Source organism: Bombus terrestris, chromosome 7 (assembly GCF_910591885.1).
Source record: "Bombus terrestris chromosome 7, iyBomTerr1.2, whole genome shotgun sequence".
NCBI classification, from domain to species: Eukaryota; Metazoa; Arthropoda; class Insecta; order Hymenoptera; family Apidae; genus Bombus; species Bombus terrestris.
This window is the reverse complement of record NC_063275.1, coordinates 14,340,955-14,360,163: the sequence shown is the minus strand read 5'-3', so window position 1 is coordinate 14,360,163 and position 19,209 is coordinate 14,340,955. Positions and strand designations below refer to the sequence as shown.

General features: G+C 40.3%; 1 protein-coding gene across 7 annotated transcripts in view; it reads left to right on the top strand.

The window, feature by feature from the left end:
- Positions 1–19,209, top strand: part of LOC100645287 (discoidin domain-containing receptor 2) — a 220,535-nt gene that overhangs the window by 129,261 nt on the left and 72,065 nt on the right. For 6 of the 7 annotated variants that reach the window (XM_048407894.1, XM_048407895.1, XM_012310312.3 and 3 more), the window contains one exon: positions 11,481–11,712. In XM_048407894.1, coding sequence (XP_048263851.1) covers positions 11,481–11,712 — 232 coding nt within the window. Of the gene's footprint in view, positions 1–11,375; positions 11,400–11,480; positions 11,713–19,209 lie in introns of those variants that run through there. The other variant, XM_048407897.1, reaches the window with a different exon arrangement.

Here is a 19,209-nt window from a genome sequence, read left to right as displayed (position 1 = left end):
TTCGTCAGAGTTTCACCAGGGTTAAACGCGATACAGCAGACACGGAGAAATTGTAGTTGCCCCGAACGTGATTTTGTTTCTTGACGGTGTTTGCTCAGTGCTGCGTGATGTTTCCTCTTCCACAGAAGATTAGTTGATCTTATGCTAACGGTTGTTTGCAGTGCAAAATTCAGGCTTGTCACTACCGCGATGAAACTTGACCGCATTCCATGTTTGCGCACATGAGTAAACTGAATTGTACGTATGAAAATGAAGTTAAACATGTAGTACGCTTGTTCCGCACATTTTATACCCATTATCATATAGTTAGTCTCTAATCCCTCATCTCTGAGACAAATCTGTGTTTCCTTTTCTTTATTACAATCTAAAACCAGTAGAAGCTGTAAGCACTAGCAATTGAAAAAAAAAAACTCTTAACAAATAAATAATATGAGTCTTTCAGAAACTGCAACGACTACCACATCAATAGCGAACTTCTCAAAAAATGAAATTGTCAACTTGCATAAGTTTGTTTATTGCAAAATATTATAAATAGGCGTAAATTCCATGGAAATTCTTAAAAGATTGTAAATTCAACACACCTTTTTTTACTCTCTAATTTATGGGGTTAGTCGATATTGTTTCTCAACAAATAATGTTTACATATCAAATTAAATGGTAACATTAAATTAACTTGCACGAAACATTATTTTAATAATTAAAATTGCAAGAGTTTGAGAAACATTTGTCTATGAAGATAAAAAAAAAAAAAAAAATGCAAACGCCTGCAATTATGGATTAAAACGAATAAAGCCTGATTTCAATTTCACATTCCAAACGTTCGCAATTTATCTATCGGTCGAACGGAGAATAAATTGCAAATTAAATTCCAGGTCTCTCGGTGCCCTAATTCCCCGCTTACGTTCAATTTACCACTATGTATGTTGTATCTTGGGGTTCCATCCGTGCGTCCGATAAATTTGCCATCAAACGAACGCGACGTTCACGACAAGACCCCAGTCCATCGAAACACGCGACGTCACATCTAGCCGTGCACGAAAGTTCATACGTGGCCCGCATCGAGAACCGATGGAGTCGACAGGTCGAACTCGTGGCATCGAAGTAACGAAAATGGGATCGCCCCATTTGCAGATTGAGTTTGACTTGTGGAGGCTCTCCTGGGGGGATCGAGCCGGATGCGTCCCGGCTCCTTCCATCTGTAACCGACGCCAAGGATACGCGAGAAGGACGAAGATAGGGTGATATGGTATTATAAATGTATAAGTCGTCGCTTTTTCATCCGGTTTATCGTGCTTAACGACGGACTTTGAAAAAGGATCCACGAACGACCCCGCGTGGCTGGTGCTGCCCTCACAGACCGATGTCGTGCGGGAGCTTAAAGAGCCGGGGGTCGTGACGGTAGAAAAATCGCTCCATTTCCGCCTAATAGATTCGGCAGCAAGGTCTAATTCTGGAACGAGCCCTTATGTAGGATAAGTCCGGTGTAAATTGAAGCGACCCCTTGAAAAAGTTCCTTGAGTAATCTGTACGACGATTGCGGTCTTTGATCCTGCTGGGCTATACCCCAGACCTCTTGAATAAAGTAGATGTTGATAACTAAGTTGCTAAAGAAAATAAGAATTTGAGTGAAAGATAAATGAAATCATTATGTTAACTATTAATTAAATTGTAACTTGAATATTTGACGTTCATCATGGACCTATTCGTGTTCAGCGAAGAAGCAACGATATCATCCTGAGAACTTTATTTCGAAGCTTTTCTTATTTGCCCTTCTCGATAGGTTAAAACGGTTTCATAACTCTGGCCGGATGTCATGGATGGCCGTGATTGACGCCTTGCGAATTTTCAAGACGATTTACTAAAAGAGCACGGACCAAAAGAGACGGAAACTAGAAAGAGAAAGAGAGGAAGAAGGGTGGAGTATGAGAAGGAACGGTTCTATTTATTGACAAGTGCTCCGTATCGAGATCCACGGATCGCTTCGAAATGGAAGCAGAATCAATCCGTGACGTTCCATCGAGCATCGCTGTCATTCAGTATAAGCTTTAATATCGACGGTTCTGGTATGACTGCAGCTTTTTCCTCCCTCGTTCTTCCAGCTCAGACCACGCTGCTTTTCCATCTCCATCTCCCTACTCGTACGCGTACGTACGTACCTCTATGTACTCATTCATGCATACACACATGTACACACGTACGTATGCAAGATTGTATGACGCGCGCACGCGACCATGTACGGGAATAGAAAAAAAAAGAGGCTCGATCGAGCTCGCGTAAAATCGCACCGGGGCAGCCGGAATTTTCACGGATCATTTGGCTGATGGCATATTCGGCGGCAGCATTCCCGGCATATTCGATAACCGTTCCCGCAAGCTTCGCAAGCCCGGGAGCAGCAACCAACGAGGGACAGGTGTGCGCGCGAGCGTGAAAGAACGCGCTGCCTCCCCGCTATATATTCGCTTGTTCTCCCGCTTTCCATTGGCACGCCATAACCCGCCGCTTCCCTATAAATCCGTGTCGCCGTTCTCCCATCCCCGCGTGCCCCCTTTTCACGATAGTCCATCGAAAATATTCGATCGACCGAGCAAACTGCGGAGAGACTCGTTGACCTGCGAAACAAGTCGCGCGAGCGAGATTGGAAAAGTTAGGAGGACACGTCTTTGACTCCGGCTGGTAATAGGGATTTCTTTCAGATGGGACCTCCGGTTAAGTTCCCCGCGAAAGAAGCGTGTCAGCAGGTTTTGGACTGGATAAAGCTCGCACGCTCTAAAACTGCAAGGAATTATTTGTCCACTCGGCGAAGACGAAGGGAAGCAACACGTGGTACTCTTCTTCGGCTGTTTCGCCACGTGTCGTTGCGTATGCAATAAATCAACCAGCGAGCTGAGCAAGTGCTGTTACTAGATACTACAAGAGTTGATTGTGGTTCTAGGTGTTTCTGGTTGTTTGAGACGTCTAGTTAACTGTGTAGTCGAGGATAGTTGTTTAGTTCGAAGGATATTAGATTGTTGGCGTTTGTGTTTGTTTGTAGAATTCTTGGAAGTATTGTTAGAAACAGGCATTGTTGCTGTGTGATCAAGTACTATATACTATACTATACTAAATACAAGTACTATAGAAAATCACAAAATACGAAAGTCAAGATTTGTTGAAAGAGCTTAACGAATATATAATAATAAAAGTAAGATTGAGTAGCGACAGATATGAATAAGGGAAACCTTTGATTTAGTATGTTTCGTGTAATTGATGAGTTTTCTCAGTATAATATTAAATCTTTTCATGGTTTAACATTGGAAACGGGATAATTCTTAAATGCGTTAAGAATCGTTCTTCTTACAGAGTGTATATCTGAACGAAACGTACTGCCAGAAATTTTAATCAGTCAGTTAATGAAAATGTACTGTGATAGTCGGAAATAACATTTGTATTTGCAACGTCTGCGCAGCATTTTATCCAAAGATTTATATCAGTGCACCTTGTTTAATTTAGCTTATATAATTACCAGAGTTAAAATCACAGAAACATAATTACTTCCAAAGGCACTACAGCTCTTACCTTTTGATACGTTTCAGAACCACTGCCTGTATAACTTGCCGTTAAAAAATGTTCCCTCGAGACAGAATTAATTACAAGAAGTTGAATTTCCAACAAATCAGTGAAAAATTACCCTTCGATATTTGTTCGAACGGTGAAATACAAGCGGCCAGTTGCTATTCACCGAATGTTAAGCTGAAAATCCGAGCGAAGAGGGGCAATATTTATAATTCCCGTCGAGAAAACGGCCATTAAGAGATTAAATTACCTCTCTGCCTCGAAAATTTCTACAATATCGAATCACTCGTTTCCAATCGCCTCCATCTGTGATCCATTCAATCTTCTTCCTTCATCCTTGTTCTCCTCCTTTTTTCTATTTATATCAGCGGTACCTTATTTTCTGATACTGATTTCGTACACTTTTTAATACATCTCTGAACACATACATACACATATAAAACTTCGGAATTTCATTGGCAATGCCCTTATTATATTGATGGAACTTGAAAACAATCTGAAAATCTATATAGAAGTTGCGAAAGATTTACTGTAAACATATTTAATATAAAATAAGTACACATGGCGAGTGTTAAAGATGGATCCACTTAATATCGAGATTTATCAATATAATGTTCAAATACTTTTGTATTTTTACTAAATATCCTGTACATTTTTCATAGATTTACAGATCTACCAATCGAACTTTACCGATATAATCATGGTAAAACATATCTCAGTCTCAGCCTCATTACGACTGTAATAATATTTCAAAATGTTCTATATAACACATAATACACCAATGGAAGCTTTCTCCAAGCGCCCAAATATTTTTATGAACCACTGTATGATCCAGCGTATATTCCGGGCATCGGGCGCGAGCTTGTTAGCCGAAAATGCATACTTTTCAGCGTCACACGAGTGGCTGTTCGTCTTCCGGAATGCACCACGAGGTGCACTCTAATAGTCGCTCATTTCGCGTCTAATTAGAGAGAACGTTAGTTCTCGTCGAAACATTACCGTTATATCGCGCAATGTTCCTAGTTTCACTCGAGTACGAGTCTAAGGGGTTTTCACGAATCCCGGAGTGGACCGGGTCGCGTTGACTGCTGCTATCACCGAGATTGCCGTATTATAGAAAAATTTAATTAAATTCGACGTTCGTCGAACGCGCCAGCAGAATCACAGACGAAAGCTAGATGCCGTCATCGCAGCGAACGATGGAAGCTCACGTACGCGGGCAGATAATAAAAGGAATCGAGCGGTCTGCGAACGTGGCTCGAATATCGTTCGCCGTTCAGGGACTAAGTCGTCGAAAGTGACCGCGCCGTAAATTCTTTTCGCTTACACATCGGTGATCGTATTGATTTACGGACGACACCAGCGCTCGACAAGGCAACTTTGTAATTCGATTACTATATATATACGGTTTGCACATTCGGTCGTTCATTATTCGGGATGTATCGTCGCGAATTGACAGTACGAGGGTTTAATCCCTCCGTCGTCTGGAAAAATTCATCAGGGACGTGGCTCGAGTATAGAATACTGAATAATAGAAGTTAATTTTTCACGGAAGTCTGTACCGTGTACCTCGTACGGGGATAGAACCTTATCTCCTTGAAATCAACACGATTACTTAATCAAATATTACTGTTCTGAAAAACTAGCACGAATGTCTGCAGTTTCTAAAGATAAATGACATACCTTAGCCGTTACCATGCCAACTACTTTACGAAGTGAAAAGAAGAAGATGGAAAGAGAAAAAGGACGAAGCTATCTCGGGTGTTAGTTTTACAGACACGATCGTGATGGCTCATTTTCGAATAACAAACGTAGCCAGGACTCAAGGTTGGCGAGACGAGGATGGTGTTCGGTGTGGCGTGTGGCGGTAACGATCGCAAGTCATTAGCAATGCTAATGCACCTTTCGACTGATGAGGCAGCGTAATGCCTCTCTGGTCGGCCGAGCTTCCACTCGGGCGCATTTCTCAGCGAGGCTACTTTGGAGTGGCCGAGCTATAAGGCTGCTTGGCTTGCTCGGTCGGTTGGTCTCCCTGCCTGCTACCGTAAATTTCCTCGGGACTATTGGCTTCCTATTAGGATCGAACTCCGTAACTATCTTCCAAGAAATTAGAATACTCTGATGGCGGCATTCCATGTAAAACAGCAAAAGGTTAGGCTTCTAATTACGAAGCTGAATTATCTTGTTTCGATTCGATGCATTTTGAGGATAACAGCACGGCACATTTGTTTGAGAGATTTTCATCGATTGATCTAGTTCCTGTTTGGCTCTACCTTTGATATTTTGGAAACTCTTTGTTGATAGAGTTTTGGCAGCGTATGTAGATATAGTCGTAGGATAGACGTCGACATCAGTTTTATATTATGTTAGTGATTGACGCTCAGAGTCTACGTCGATGCAAATATTTTCAAATCTCACTTGGTCTCGACATGTCCCATTTCTTCTTCTCGTCGTTCAATGTTATATAAAGAGTTCAATAAAAGTGTGACATAAGTGAATTTTTGTCCAGAAATAAGATAAAATATACAAGAAACGAGACACATTGGTGACATACACACGTGTTCATTCCTGACATTCATACATTCGTGACAGAATAAATTATACATAAAATGTATAATTCTTTTAGGAACCTTCAACTTTTCTAACTTAACTATTTGCAATCTTCAGTTTTTTTAGTAAACAATTTTTACATAATGTCACATTCATGCCAACGCATACAAGTATCTGCAAATAAAATTGATATTGAGGCAAAATCAGCAAGAGTTTGAAGGATTAGTTTCAATGCGCAGTTTCGTCACTTTTACCAGTCTTCTGCGTCCCTCCTATTAACCAATTTAAAATACGACAATCTTTAACCTACAACAAAGATTCGTGTGTTCAGAGAAGATATACCTATTGTACTATGATCCATCTAACTCACATTCTTTTCTGTATCCGTTTTATTTATCATCTCTACGCACAGAATTTTAGTATTACTCAGAAGAATTTCATCTATCTTTGGAACCTAAAAGGGAAGGTTTTCAGTCCGATGAAGTTGTTACGGTCGCTGTTTATGGTCTCCTGTAGAATTTTATGATTAAAGGTACGAGAACCCTTACGTATCTTTAACTACTGCGTTTCGAACTTCTTTTACGCGTTTGCTGTTCCCGAAACGAGGCAAGTGCAGCGTTTTTCTAGTGGACGAATTTGTTCTGGTTTCGAGAACGAACATAAGAGAAGTCCTCGCGATTCCTCGAGCGTCGTTCTCTTTCATTTTGTTACGGCCGACACAGTAGTGCATCTGGCCACGTTGATGACGTTATTAACGAAAGAAACTGTTATCGCTATCATGCTACGTACTCCGGCCATGATTCGATTACGTAAACGCAGCGGAACGCATGCTTCTTGGGAGGCGACCACAATCTTCATTGAAACGTCTTGGTTAACGTTTTGCCTTTGCGAGAACTGTAAACCACTCAGGAGGGAATTAAAGTAATTTCGGTTAGGAACGTCGTGTGATTTTAAAGGAAAAAAGAAAACTCATCAAGATGAAGTGACGGATTTCTGCAAAAGCCCGAATGCTTTCAAAACCGTTTGCAAATACTGATTTATGATTTTGAATTTAGTGATTCGATATTTACGAGTAAATAAGAAAGTTGTCTTAATGAAATTCAATTTTACAAGAGCTACTTGTGTAATGTACTCGTGAAATCAAAGATATTCAACGAGTGTGATATTCGATACTTGTAAAGTATTTATATTCGAAGGATCTTTTTTATTAGATTGTACACGTGATTTCATAGTATCGATATGAAAGTACTAGTAAATGACACGAAATTTAATAAACTTGGATCTAATCGACTGGTATATACCTAAATATTAGAAGAAATACAACGACGTGGCAGTAATTTTTGTAGCCACTGTACATACGTACATTCCATATTATTGAAAATGCAACTTCAAAATGCAAAACAATGTTAATTGTTTTGTCATAGCGTTACAACCAACAGATACCACAAGTTACTTCTTGACGGAAGTAAGACCTTGTCTAATAACTTCAAGACATACTAAATTAAAGTATAAATTTACAAACTATCTGCAAACCTACTCGCGAACTTCCAAAACATTGTATAATCCTCATTAACATCCTAAAATATCATTGCGCGTCTCAACCACGCGATGTCGTGCCGTCAAACTATATTTCAACGTCAGACAACCATGTAAAAAAATTATACACATTGGGAACCAGGCTCGACCAACTTTCAAATATTGTCAAGAGAAAAGGAAATAGAAATTTGATGGCGGGGATCGGTAGCCAGACGTTCTATCGTCGTTGTCGAAATTTTCAGCGATCTCTGTGCGGCGGTTAATTTCCTTGCTGACGTAATTAGCCCGCAGGAACGACAGACAATTAGCGACCTCGAGGCGATCGTGGAATCAGTCGGTTGAAGGAGAGGTCGGGGATAACTTTATTCGAACGAAATCCTGGTCGAGGCTGCAGCGTTGCGGAGAATTTCAGCGGTGTGACTAGCTAGGTCTGCGGATAGGATAGACGAAAATGGGCTGAGAAGAGAGAGAGACACGAGGGATAGAAGGAAAGGGGAGAAGAGGGACGAAGCCAGGACATTGTTAACAGCATTGCTGCCTAATTAACCGCAAACGCTTTCAGTGGGTTTCGCCTGGTCTATTGTTTACATGCGGGCATGCCGCCTGTATGATAGTGCTCGACGACCGAACCAGCTGAAATATTTCCATGAAGATTCTCCAGCCGCTTTGTGCCGTACATGCATAGCGTCTATCTGGATCGGGACGTAGATCGTATAGGATACACCGGAAGTAACGTCCACTCGTGGGAAATTCCATGCTTTTCCTGTGAAATCGAGCCTGGACTCTCGATACACCCGCAGCACGATTTCGCTCGCGGCAGATCTTTTGTCGGTGAAAATCTTCTTTGCTTTGACGATCACGATGAAGTTTTCTCTTCCTTTCTGCGGATAAGAGGATCGCTGTTACTGGTTGTATAGGGAGATGATCTTAAATAGGGGAATAAATGGATGTATCAGAGGTTGTGGAGTTGTTAATGGTTATAAGATGGAGAGCCGATTATCTTTTTACTTGAAAATATGGTATCATAATATGGGATTCGATAAAAGGTAACGAAAGTTTGGCAGGTTTTAATCGAGACAAGTTATCTTGTCATCGATAAGATGAAGTAAGTACTTGATCCTCTTTCAGGTATTTGGTGTGTTTGAATAAGTACTTGTAGCTAAGCCTGAAAAGTACATAAGTCTGATCCATGGTCGCAACAAAATCTTTAATATAAAACATACCGAAATGAAACATAACATAAGTTGTTGAAATTCTGATTGTTCGATATTTACTACAAACCCTAGCATCACTGAAATAATCCAAATCGTGCAACCTGTTTTAACACATTCCATTTGTTAAAGTACACCTCACTAGTACGAGAGATCTTAACGAAAATTTTAATGTAACGCAGTGCGAAATACGTAAATTCAACAAATCCCAGTCCAATATTTAACCCAAATGTCATCGTCATCAAAATAATCCAAAACATCCAACCAGTCTTCTAACTCGACTGTCAAACTATCCCATTAATCGGAACGATAGATCGCAACGAAATAATAGATTAATTACCAGTAGCTGTTCCGGGTTGAGCTTGGATCGGAACAAAGTATCGCGGCCTGTCAGAGGCAGGGCTTGCCCGCGGCGAGCCAGTGGGTCAGCTTTCATTAATTTTAATTGACGAGGGGAATCCGCGCAATATCGGGGGAAAAAGTTGGCCGGTCTCGCCAACCGGTAGAGGCGAAGGTTTCATTTCAAGACGATTACCGGGCTAACGAGCTTTGAAAATCAAGGAAATTGTATCGCGGCCTAGGAAGTCCAACCGATGAAGTCCAACGGTCGAGCTGTTTAGCAGCGAGCCACCACCTCGCGAGCGATAATGAGCCACTCGGATTGAGCCGCGGTTCGCTCGCCCAATATCCTTAATTCCGAAAGCTCGTTGCGCGGGGCAAGTAGAGCTTAAAATTAAACTCTGCCGGCTAACTTTCTTATCGCCCGATGAATCTCTGGCCCGTATATAATGCGATCTTGTTATCGGCCGCGGCAGTATTTTTAGCTGGGAGCACGCGTGGAAAGTCGGCCGTGGTGTCTGCTCAGCAAGTGGACTGAACGTGAAGTCACGTATCCCGTATGGATCGGGGCCACGTTCTTCCAGGCTCTCGCTGAATTAAAAACTCGTTTCGTGCTAGAAATTATGGGTCTCGTTTCACGGAATGTCCATGATTGTGTATGGTCTAGGAAACGTTTGGTTGGTTCTTAGGAGGAATATATTAGAACGTATCTCCGTTGGAAGATTATCGTGCGAGGGATTTGTTTGTTGGATAAGAAAATGCTTTCCCTCGTGGATCGTTCAAGTTACGAGCATCCAGATTTCGATACGGACGAGATAAATTGTTTCGGCTCGTAAATCGCTGCTTCGAGTATGAAGATACCCCTGAATCGAGCCGAGAATTTTAGGCTTTCGTGTTACATAGTTGCTACGATGTAAGGCATCCGGGAGAAGTCGTATACGGTAGGAATTATATTCTGATGTTTCACCAATATTGTAGTTCGCTTTTCCAGATATTTTGTAGCATAGTTGAATTCTAGATAGCTTTTTGACTCGTAAAGCGATAAATGTGGAAGAATGATAATTATATTGAAATGTCTTTAAAAATTTCTTTCTTTAATCTATTTTTTTTTTTTTTTTTTTGTTTTATTTTATGCAACAATTCCCAAACGACATTTAATCTTTCGAAATTCACATAACATTTTGATTTCGTTTACATGACAATTTTAAACATTCGGTTCAAATATTCTTCTGTTACATCGTTAACTTTCCAGGTCAAGTATTGATCATTCGCACTTTCATCGCTTGATAAAATCCTGTCACGTTTATAAAGTCAGTGCATCGTGCAATTCTTAAAGAAGCTATATGATATCTGAAGATATAATTTCAATGCGAAATTGTAACAATACGAATCAAATATTCTCGAGGTACTTTTTAATAAATTGAGTCTGTTCATTCCGTCGAAGCTACGCAGATATAGGGGTTGAAGCGTGGATAATAACGGCGTTCCATCGTCGACGAAGTGGCCTGGAATCGAAACTGCTTTGTCGTTGTTCTCCGTGTCGATGTTGTACATAAATAGGTCACAAACGTGTGCGATGATTAAACGTCGATTGCTTTCCCACCTTGTACCACTGTCTATCTCGCCTTCTCACTATTTTCCTCTCTCTCTCTCTCTCTCTCTCTCTCTCTTTCTTTCTCTCTCCTATCTTCCACGTCTCCTGACACCAACGTTGAAAGCCATTATCTCGAAATGCGGATCGACACACATAAATGATTATAAATAACTCAAAATCGATAGTGAAAAAAGATCCCCTGTTAAACGATTGCTCGTAAATCAATCCACACGCTATTAATTTATACGGGTACATCGATCGATCGTTGTGTGGAATCACGCTCGCCAAAAAAAAATACAGGTAAAAGTAATGAGTGAGCAAGGAAGAGAGAGAATGAGAGGAGAAGGAGGAAGAGAGAGAAAGAGAGAGGGAGAGGAAAAAGCAACCATTAATTATTCTACTACGCGTATCGAAATACTGAGGGTTGGAAAATAATGTTTTTCCCCCCTTGGCTGGTGGGAAAGAAAATTTGCTGCACATCCCCAAGTTAAATACAACCTTCATTGCTTATTCATACGAAACAAGGGAGCAGTATCTCCGGCTACCGAAGGAAACACGAAAAGATTCGGCGTTTTTGCACGAGTGTCTCTCGCAGATCCCGCGATACCCACGTAAACGTAGAGTATGCTCTTTGCACGAGAATATTCCCGCGGCGGAGCCGTCGTAATAATTCTTGTCGTAATTCCTCGGTTTCCCAGGCTGAGACAAGACAAGGGCGGCGGGGCCTGGTGCCCGAAAAATATGGTCACGAAGGAGGGCAAGGAGTACCTCGAGGTGAATCTGCACAGTCCGCGTATACTGACGTCCACCAGGACCCAGGGCAGGTTCGGGAATGGCCACGGGGTCGAGTACACCGAAGAGTACTTCGTCGAATATTGGCGACCAGGGTTCAACAAGTGGGTGCGATGGAGAAATCGACGTGGCATGGAGGTACGTACACACACCTTCTGGCTGCTCGCTGTCGATCGATTCGAAAGCGTCCGGACCTTCTTTTTTACCTTCTTCCTCTTTTACTGTCGACCTCGCGACCACTCAACTGTCTCTTTTATAGTCGTTAAGAACGCGACGACGTTCGACAATTCCGTGGCGCAGCTTTGAATTCATTTAAAAATAGAGTCGATTACGTATTCAGTTGCATTTGCAACGACGTTTCGTCATGCAATCTTTTCTAGAATGTTGATTTTAAGCGTATTGATCTGTTGAGATTTATTTGTACGAAAGAAATCGTATAAGAGAGTTCGGGAGAGTTTTCAAACGGTTTTTAAATGATTAAATTGAAGACTTTTGTTAATTTAAAAAGTCTCGTCTTTGCGAACGTATAGAGTAACGTATAAAAGCAAGAAGAGATTTAGAAGATATAAAAATAAAAGCACGATTAACTGCGCGTTTGCGTTAAGTGGAGAAAAGGAGAGTGGAAGTAGTAATGGATCGCCTATAGTCAGACGCTAGTCTCGGGCGTTCATGCAGACGCTACATCTTCCGGCAACTTTTAATACGTGCATCATCTGGAATTTATTTTGAGAAAAAAATTATTCATCAACTTTGAAACTACGTTTAAACTTTATAAGCACTGTTACTTAAAATTTGTTCAATGCTCCTCGACTAACTCTTTTAGAAGTGATTAAAGACATTACGTGAGCTGTGGTTTTTCATAAGCTTTACCAAGAAATCACGTTAATCGTAAGTATGTCAAGAACTTATAACGAAATCATGTAGATAGTTTATATTTCTATATTTGAAAGCACAATTTCACGTTTTTTTCTTTCTCTTCTTTTCAATTTCGTTATCAGAGTTACATTAACAGAGGAGCACAAGAGAAGGGCATTCAATTTTAAGACTCAACGAATTTTTTCCAAACTTCGACTCTTTCTTCGCCCGCATTTGAAGTTCTTGCAAATATTACAGAGTACTAAAAGTATAAAGATAAAATGAATATTCATTTCATTACTGTTGAGCGTTTAGTCAGTTGATAGCATTAGACACTTCTAAACTTCAGAATAGTCTGACAACGATTAACTTTGTGATAAATTTGTACTACGCCAGACTCTCGGACATTTCGTTGCTATTTCATGCTAAGTTGAACAAATATTATACCTATTATACAAACTATCGCTATTAACGAATCAGAAGAAGAAAGATATATCTTCTTCACAGAACCACCAAAACACACACATCCTTCCAAAAATAATTGCTTATCGTTCCTCTACATATTTAAGGACCATTACGGATTAAATCATCACGCGCAACCTTGAATTACTTTGCAAAAGCTGACGACTAAATTCGATTTCTTTTTTCTGAAGCGTAGCGAATATTGTAGCCGACAGATTTTTATACGAACGACCAATTATAAAGCAATTTCGCGGCGAGAGGCGGCCGTACCGGCAGAATTAATGCGGTGCCACTCTTTATAATTGCTCTCGTCAAGGAAATCGGATTACAGTTTTAGCCTGGCTCCAGTGGAAAAAGGAAGGGGAAAGGAGGGGGGGCTGGGAACAAAGCGGCGCCGTCGCGTAATTCCATTCTTTTGAATGGGTAAATCTGCAAGTATCACGCGGAAGCTTTGCTCTCGATAGGCCCCGAGGCCGTCCACCATTTGTATTCCCAAACGGTCGAGCGACCGCTTCCAACCCCCGTTTCGTTCACGTTGTGTCGTGAACGCGTATCTATAGCGCGTAAACCGGAGTTGCCTGTGTTAGGTCAGTGTAAGCTGCCGTTACAACGGAGCGACGTGTTAATTAACGTCTCTTTAGCATGATAATCTGTACGCGATATCCATTAGCTCGTCAAAATACATCATGCCCGGTAAAGCGATTTACCGGCGTCAATGAAATTACGAGGAACAGGCCTTCTCGTGACGTCGCCTTAAATTACTATTACGCGCGTGTGCACACGCCAATAACGACGATATGTGTATGGATGAGACGGCAGGGAAGCGCAAGGATGGTCAGTCGCGATTATAACGAGGAGCTTGTGCTCGACGACGTGTTGGGAATTGTATGTCTTACGGATTAGTTACGGGAATTCGTGACAAAATTTTGGAGTAGACGTAGAACCGTTTGAATTATTGTTGAATTATTCCATTGACCGTATTTAGTGCAATGGAAAGGTAGTTTTTATATTCGTGGATTGTGTTTATTTTAATCAATGATTCAGTTACTTTGAAATTGCATAATCAGAATTATACATACATCAATTAATTTTTCTTTTTATATGGTATAGAAATATGAAATGGAAAACATACTGTTCTTTGAAAAATACAATATTTCAAGTGATTTTATTTTATTTTACTGAAAAATAATGTTAAAATAATGTAACCGGGATTGATTTTGATATCCTTTGTATACATATGCTTATAGTATTATACTATGAACAATATTGAACGAAATACTACATGGTTTCTGATTACACAGTACAGCTAATTCTCTTTTTAATCTATATCTGCATTTTTTGTCTTTTTACCTCAAAATACACTCTCTTTCTCTTTTTTTCATTCAACTCAGACATTTTATAGACGTCCCTGAGTATTCGATCATGCAACCAGAACCTCAGGTGCAACTTGTTTCGCACACTAATCTCGAATGTTCTTGTTTTTACATTCTTCTTTTGCATTTCCAATGTTCGAAACTCTGTGACGCGCAATTTTTCATTTTCACACCATCGTTGATGCTTTCCTCGCAGCAGAGAGAAATTTCTTATAGAGAATATTATTCAAGTCCTCTCGTTCGTCTCACGAGCACACCTCGTGGGTTAATTCCCTAACGTTCTCTCTAGATTTTCACTAAAATACTCAGCTTTGCTTGTACTACACAAGAACACAAACGTACATACACGGTCCCTTAAGACTAAACGAATTCTGCGGAAACTAACCAAAGGTACGAAAGCTTCATACTGAAAGATACTCCGAAATGAGCTTGTTCTTACAAAACAACGCTCTAAAATTTCTTCACTGGTTCACATAAAAAAGAAATCTTACGAGGTTATTACACTGCACTTTCTATGACCCTTTTGTACCTGCGGACAGAAAAAATGTGGTAAATCGTATTATTGATTCAAAGAATTTCTCGAAAATAATATTTTCATTACTGGACAATAAAAATCATTAGATGAATAAGAAATCAGAAGATTATACAATAGTTTTGTATCAGTATAAGCTTTTGTATCAGTATAGCTTATTTTCATAAGATATCATTCGTCCAATATTTTACTTTATTATTTTCGAAATCAAATTTCTTCAATAACATATTTCTCAATATTTAAACGACAATAAAAAGTGTTATTACAATTATTTTGTCTAACTAGAAAATACAATGCAAGATCGTTGAAACGATATAATCGAAGAAACCTCGTCCGGTATTGAGAACAAGAATCGCTATTGTTCGCGGTCCAGTTTAATATCGGCAAATGGAATTTTAATGGATACACTGTTCGTTGAAACAGCCAGCACATAATCAATCGTAACGAGCCACGCTCCATTTTTCGATTTGTCTCGCGTTCTTTTCATCACGCGGACGCGTCGATTAAACGGTTGTTGCTCGAAACGACCATAAGTGGACGGAACATTCCGTGCTTCGCGATAGTTTCGTTTCCTTTCTATCGACAAATGAACACGTTCTTCGGCATTCTATGCTCTTCAGCGTTCGACATGTTAAACTTTGCCCTGGAATATCGGAAAAATTGTATTTCATATGCGTAAAGCCTTTCATATTGATATATTCCTTTCCTCTTTAAATTTTCTTCGATATCTTTCATGAAATTTTAATACCAAATTTTCCTGCACCATCGTTGGATAATTAAGCAGCTTCATCGAAGATTTAAAATGTGGAAGCTAAAATCGATAAGACTAGAAATTTTCAAAGTCCAGTTTAACGTGTCAACTGGTAAAAAATTCGTCGACTATTCGTGAAAATAATCTTTTGGACATTTTTTATTTCGGAATATTTTGTCCTTTCACGTGTTACCTGCAAAGAATAAATTATATAGTGCTTGCGAGTTTTATTTCTCCATTCTAAGAAAGCAAATAGATAATGATAAGAAGTTTTGAACTTAGCAGACCAAGCAAATCATTATAAGCATATCTTCAATTTCTCTCCTCTACGAAAACAACGCAAAACGAAGCTATCTGTGCTCGGCAAAGAAAGTCTCGCGTAGTTAATCTTCTCGATCGACTACGATAACTTAGCCTGATATTTCGATACCCGGATGGCACAACGGGAAAGCGTCCATCGCGTCGTGAAAATACTTGTGAAACTCCGGACTGACTTCCGTCACGAATGTGTGTGTCTCGTTATTCGACGAGCCTCTGTCGTCTGAAGGCTTCCTGGTATTCTCCTCATGGCACGAGTGATTCCTCCTTCTACTCCTTTCTCTCTCTCTCTCTCTCTCTTTCTCATGCACACCACACCGACGCCTGCTCGTTTGGGTACACACAATATATACCATCGTGTGTGCTTCATCCGGTGTTCTTCCCATTTTCACGCAGATTCGCTCAAAGCGAGAAAGCAGACGTTAGATTCAGGCTGCTCGAAGAAGGGGTGTACATTCGAAGGAGCAGAGAAGAAGAAGAAGATGGCATATGGCACAGACCAAGAAACAGACAAAGAGAGAAAAAGAGGGAGGAGATAGTTTAAGGGGGAACGGAAGTTAAAGGAGGATAAGCGAGAACACGAACGTTTACCCTGCAGCCTCAATCTGGCCGGTATGTGATCTTTGTGCACGCGCACCTTCCCTTTGCTCCTTGCACTTTGAATACGAGCAGGAAGAACGAAAGAGCCCGGTTCACCGATAGAGAGATGAGAAAGAGCTAGGGCTAGGTAGAAGAAACGAGACACGGGCTGTACGAGGGGTTGGGGAGGAAAAAGCAAAACGACTGTGTTATCGCCCCGTTGTACGTGACCTGTGCCCTCCACGGGCATTTTTCTACAGCAGACGCGGCCGCCACTCCCACAAAAAGCAAGGAGGAATGCGAGCGCAACGAAAAACGGGCCTTCCGTTTCCGATCGACCGCCAGCGAAATTTCCATGCCGTCACGATTTCCTTTACCTTCCTGTGAAATATATTAAATGAGAAAGCGAGAAAGAGAGAGAGAGAGAGAGGAGAGAAAGGCGTAACGGAAAGAGTAAGAAAATATTTCCAAGTGCTTCCTTTCGAATAGTTTACGGCGAGGGATACATGCACGCACGAGAATCGACGTTGGAAAACCGGTATGAAGGGTGGATCCGGAAGGTGGAACCAGAAGCGAACCCGTGTCTACCTTCTGAACGGAGAACGCTATTTTTCCTAGAAAAAATGTATCGCCTTACCGCGAACGCAATTTCCTTCGTTCACGAAGTATATTAAGTGATACGAAAGAAAAGATCAAAGGGATTGTAAACTGTGAACGTCGAGACGCGAGTCGGAAGATTGTTGCTGGAATACTTCGCGATGAACGTACGTGAAACGCGCAAGGGAAATTACTTATCGTTATCGAACGAACTATCACAGAGGTAAGTGCACCTTACATGCGCCGAGTAATAAATTGCTATTAGAATTCTTTAATATAAACGAAACTCGCATATAATAAATAAAAGAGAAAATAGAATGACTTTAAAATCGTAATCGAACGCAATAAAAAACTCACGTGAATAAATAAAAAATGTAATTTCGTTATGAATAATTCATTTAAAAAGAGATTGAAAATCAGAATGTAAAATGTAAATTTAATGTAAGAGACTCGCCGGCGAGTTATGGCGAGTTTAAGGAACAGAGCTTCGCATGCTGTTTGTTAAGATCGAAAGCAGACGATTGTTCGTGTAGCCCATATCTTGACCTAGATTTTCTGCGTTTTAAGAGTCCCTTCTAATTTTCTTTTTCGTGCGCGTGCACCATAAGCAGAGACACGAAAATACATTACAAGGCCGCTCCCTGTAACAGAGAATTAAGCCGAAAAGGAGATTCGTTTCAACTCATAGTACAAACGATGAAAGAGCAAACGATATACATCAGAACTGCATCCTGATGAAAATGGAACGAGATATGATACCGTACGATACCGTCTTTTCCTTTCGCGTCAGGATGCTCGTTGCCGTTCCTGTGGTGGGACAATTGCCAACCGTGGACGTGTTTCATTAGCGTCCGTGTACCGGCGCCAACAGGAATTACCTCGACCAGCCTCATTTACGACGTTCTTCTACTTACATTCGTTATGAAGTAAGCACCGGCAAATTAAATAACTCTGCTGGGAAATATTGTAGGAATGTTGAATTAAGGATAGGATTTTAATACGTGGAACTTGAAGCGAAACGTGATGATAACTACGTCCAATAATAAAATTGCGATAACGTGTTTACTGAAACTTTAAACTCTGAGTCTCAAGTCTTCCTTGAGTCCTGCTTTCTCAATTCCAACTTTTATCGATTCTCCAGGAAAATATTGTGAGAAAATATTGTTGAGTTGCGGGTAGGATCTTAAATGTGTGAAGGTTTAAATGAAATGGAAATGGAATTCATTTAATGATAAAATTGTAATTATGATTTCAGAGGAATTTAAAACTCGTAGCCTCGATTCTTCATTCCTCCTTCTTTATTCCACCGTTCACCGAGTCTTCAGCTGTTAAGCTATTTTGAAGTTTGCACATGATCAGTTTCCTTTCTTTTGTTTCTCTACTTCTTTCGTTCGATACAGTCATCCTTAGACGACACTCGGGCACGTGCATACACGTAATATCTTCAACGATCATGCACCCTTCATTCATTCAACAATACAACATCTTCCGTATGGTTGAATATATATTCGACATAATGAAATAATGACGATTATGTTAAAAAAGATGTCGAAAAACAAGTATTTAAAATCTTGTATCTCTGAAAAGTAAAAATATCATTGAACGATAAGTGTGAATTGAAACATCAGAATGGAAGTTAATAAGATGGAGAGAGACTACGTTCATTGTTATTCGTAAATTAAAATTTTCAAGAAACCGCGCTGTCGAATAAACACGCTTATAGCGTAATAGCTTTAAATTATAGTAGTAATAGTCGTGCGTGGAATTTATTGCGCATGGAGCTGAGATTCCGGAAGAAAAGGAGGACAGTACACGCGCGAAACAAGACACGGTTGCTCCCTGATGATAACATTCCCAGAGGTGTGTCGCGATAAATCCGCAGGTGAAAGTCAACATGTACCACTATTCTCGGTGAGGCTAAACATATATCCACGTTTTACCTTATTTGAAATAGAGTCTTTCTGTTGTAACTTCTCGCATCTTTTCTGATTTCCAATGCTACAGTCACGGCCAACGTATCGATGACACGTTTGATAACGCCTTGAAAAATTTCTCTTTGCAATTTGTATTCTAATTTAGTTAAACATCTCATCCTTCTTTCGATTATTATCTGGCATTTCAGTTTAAACTCTTAAAAATGTTAATTTGTATTTTTTTACTTGAACCTC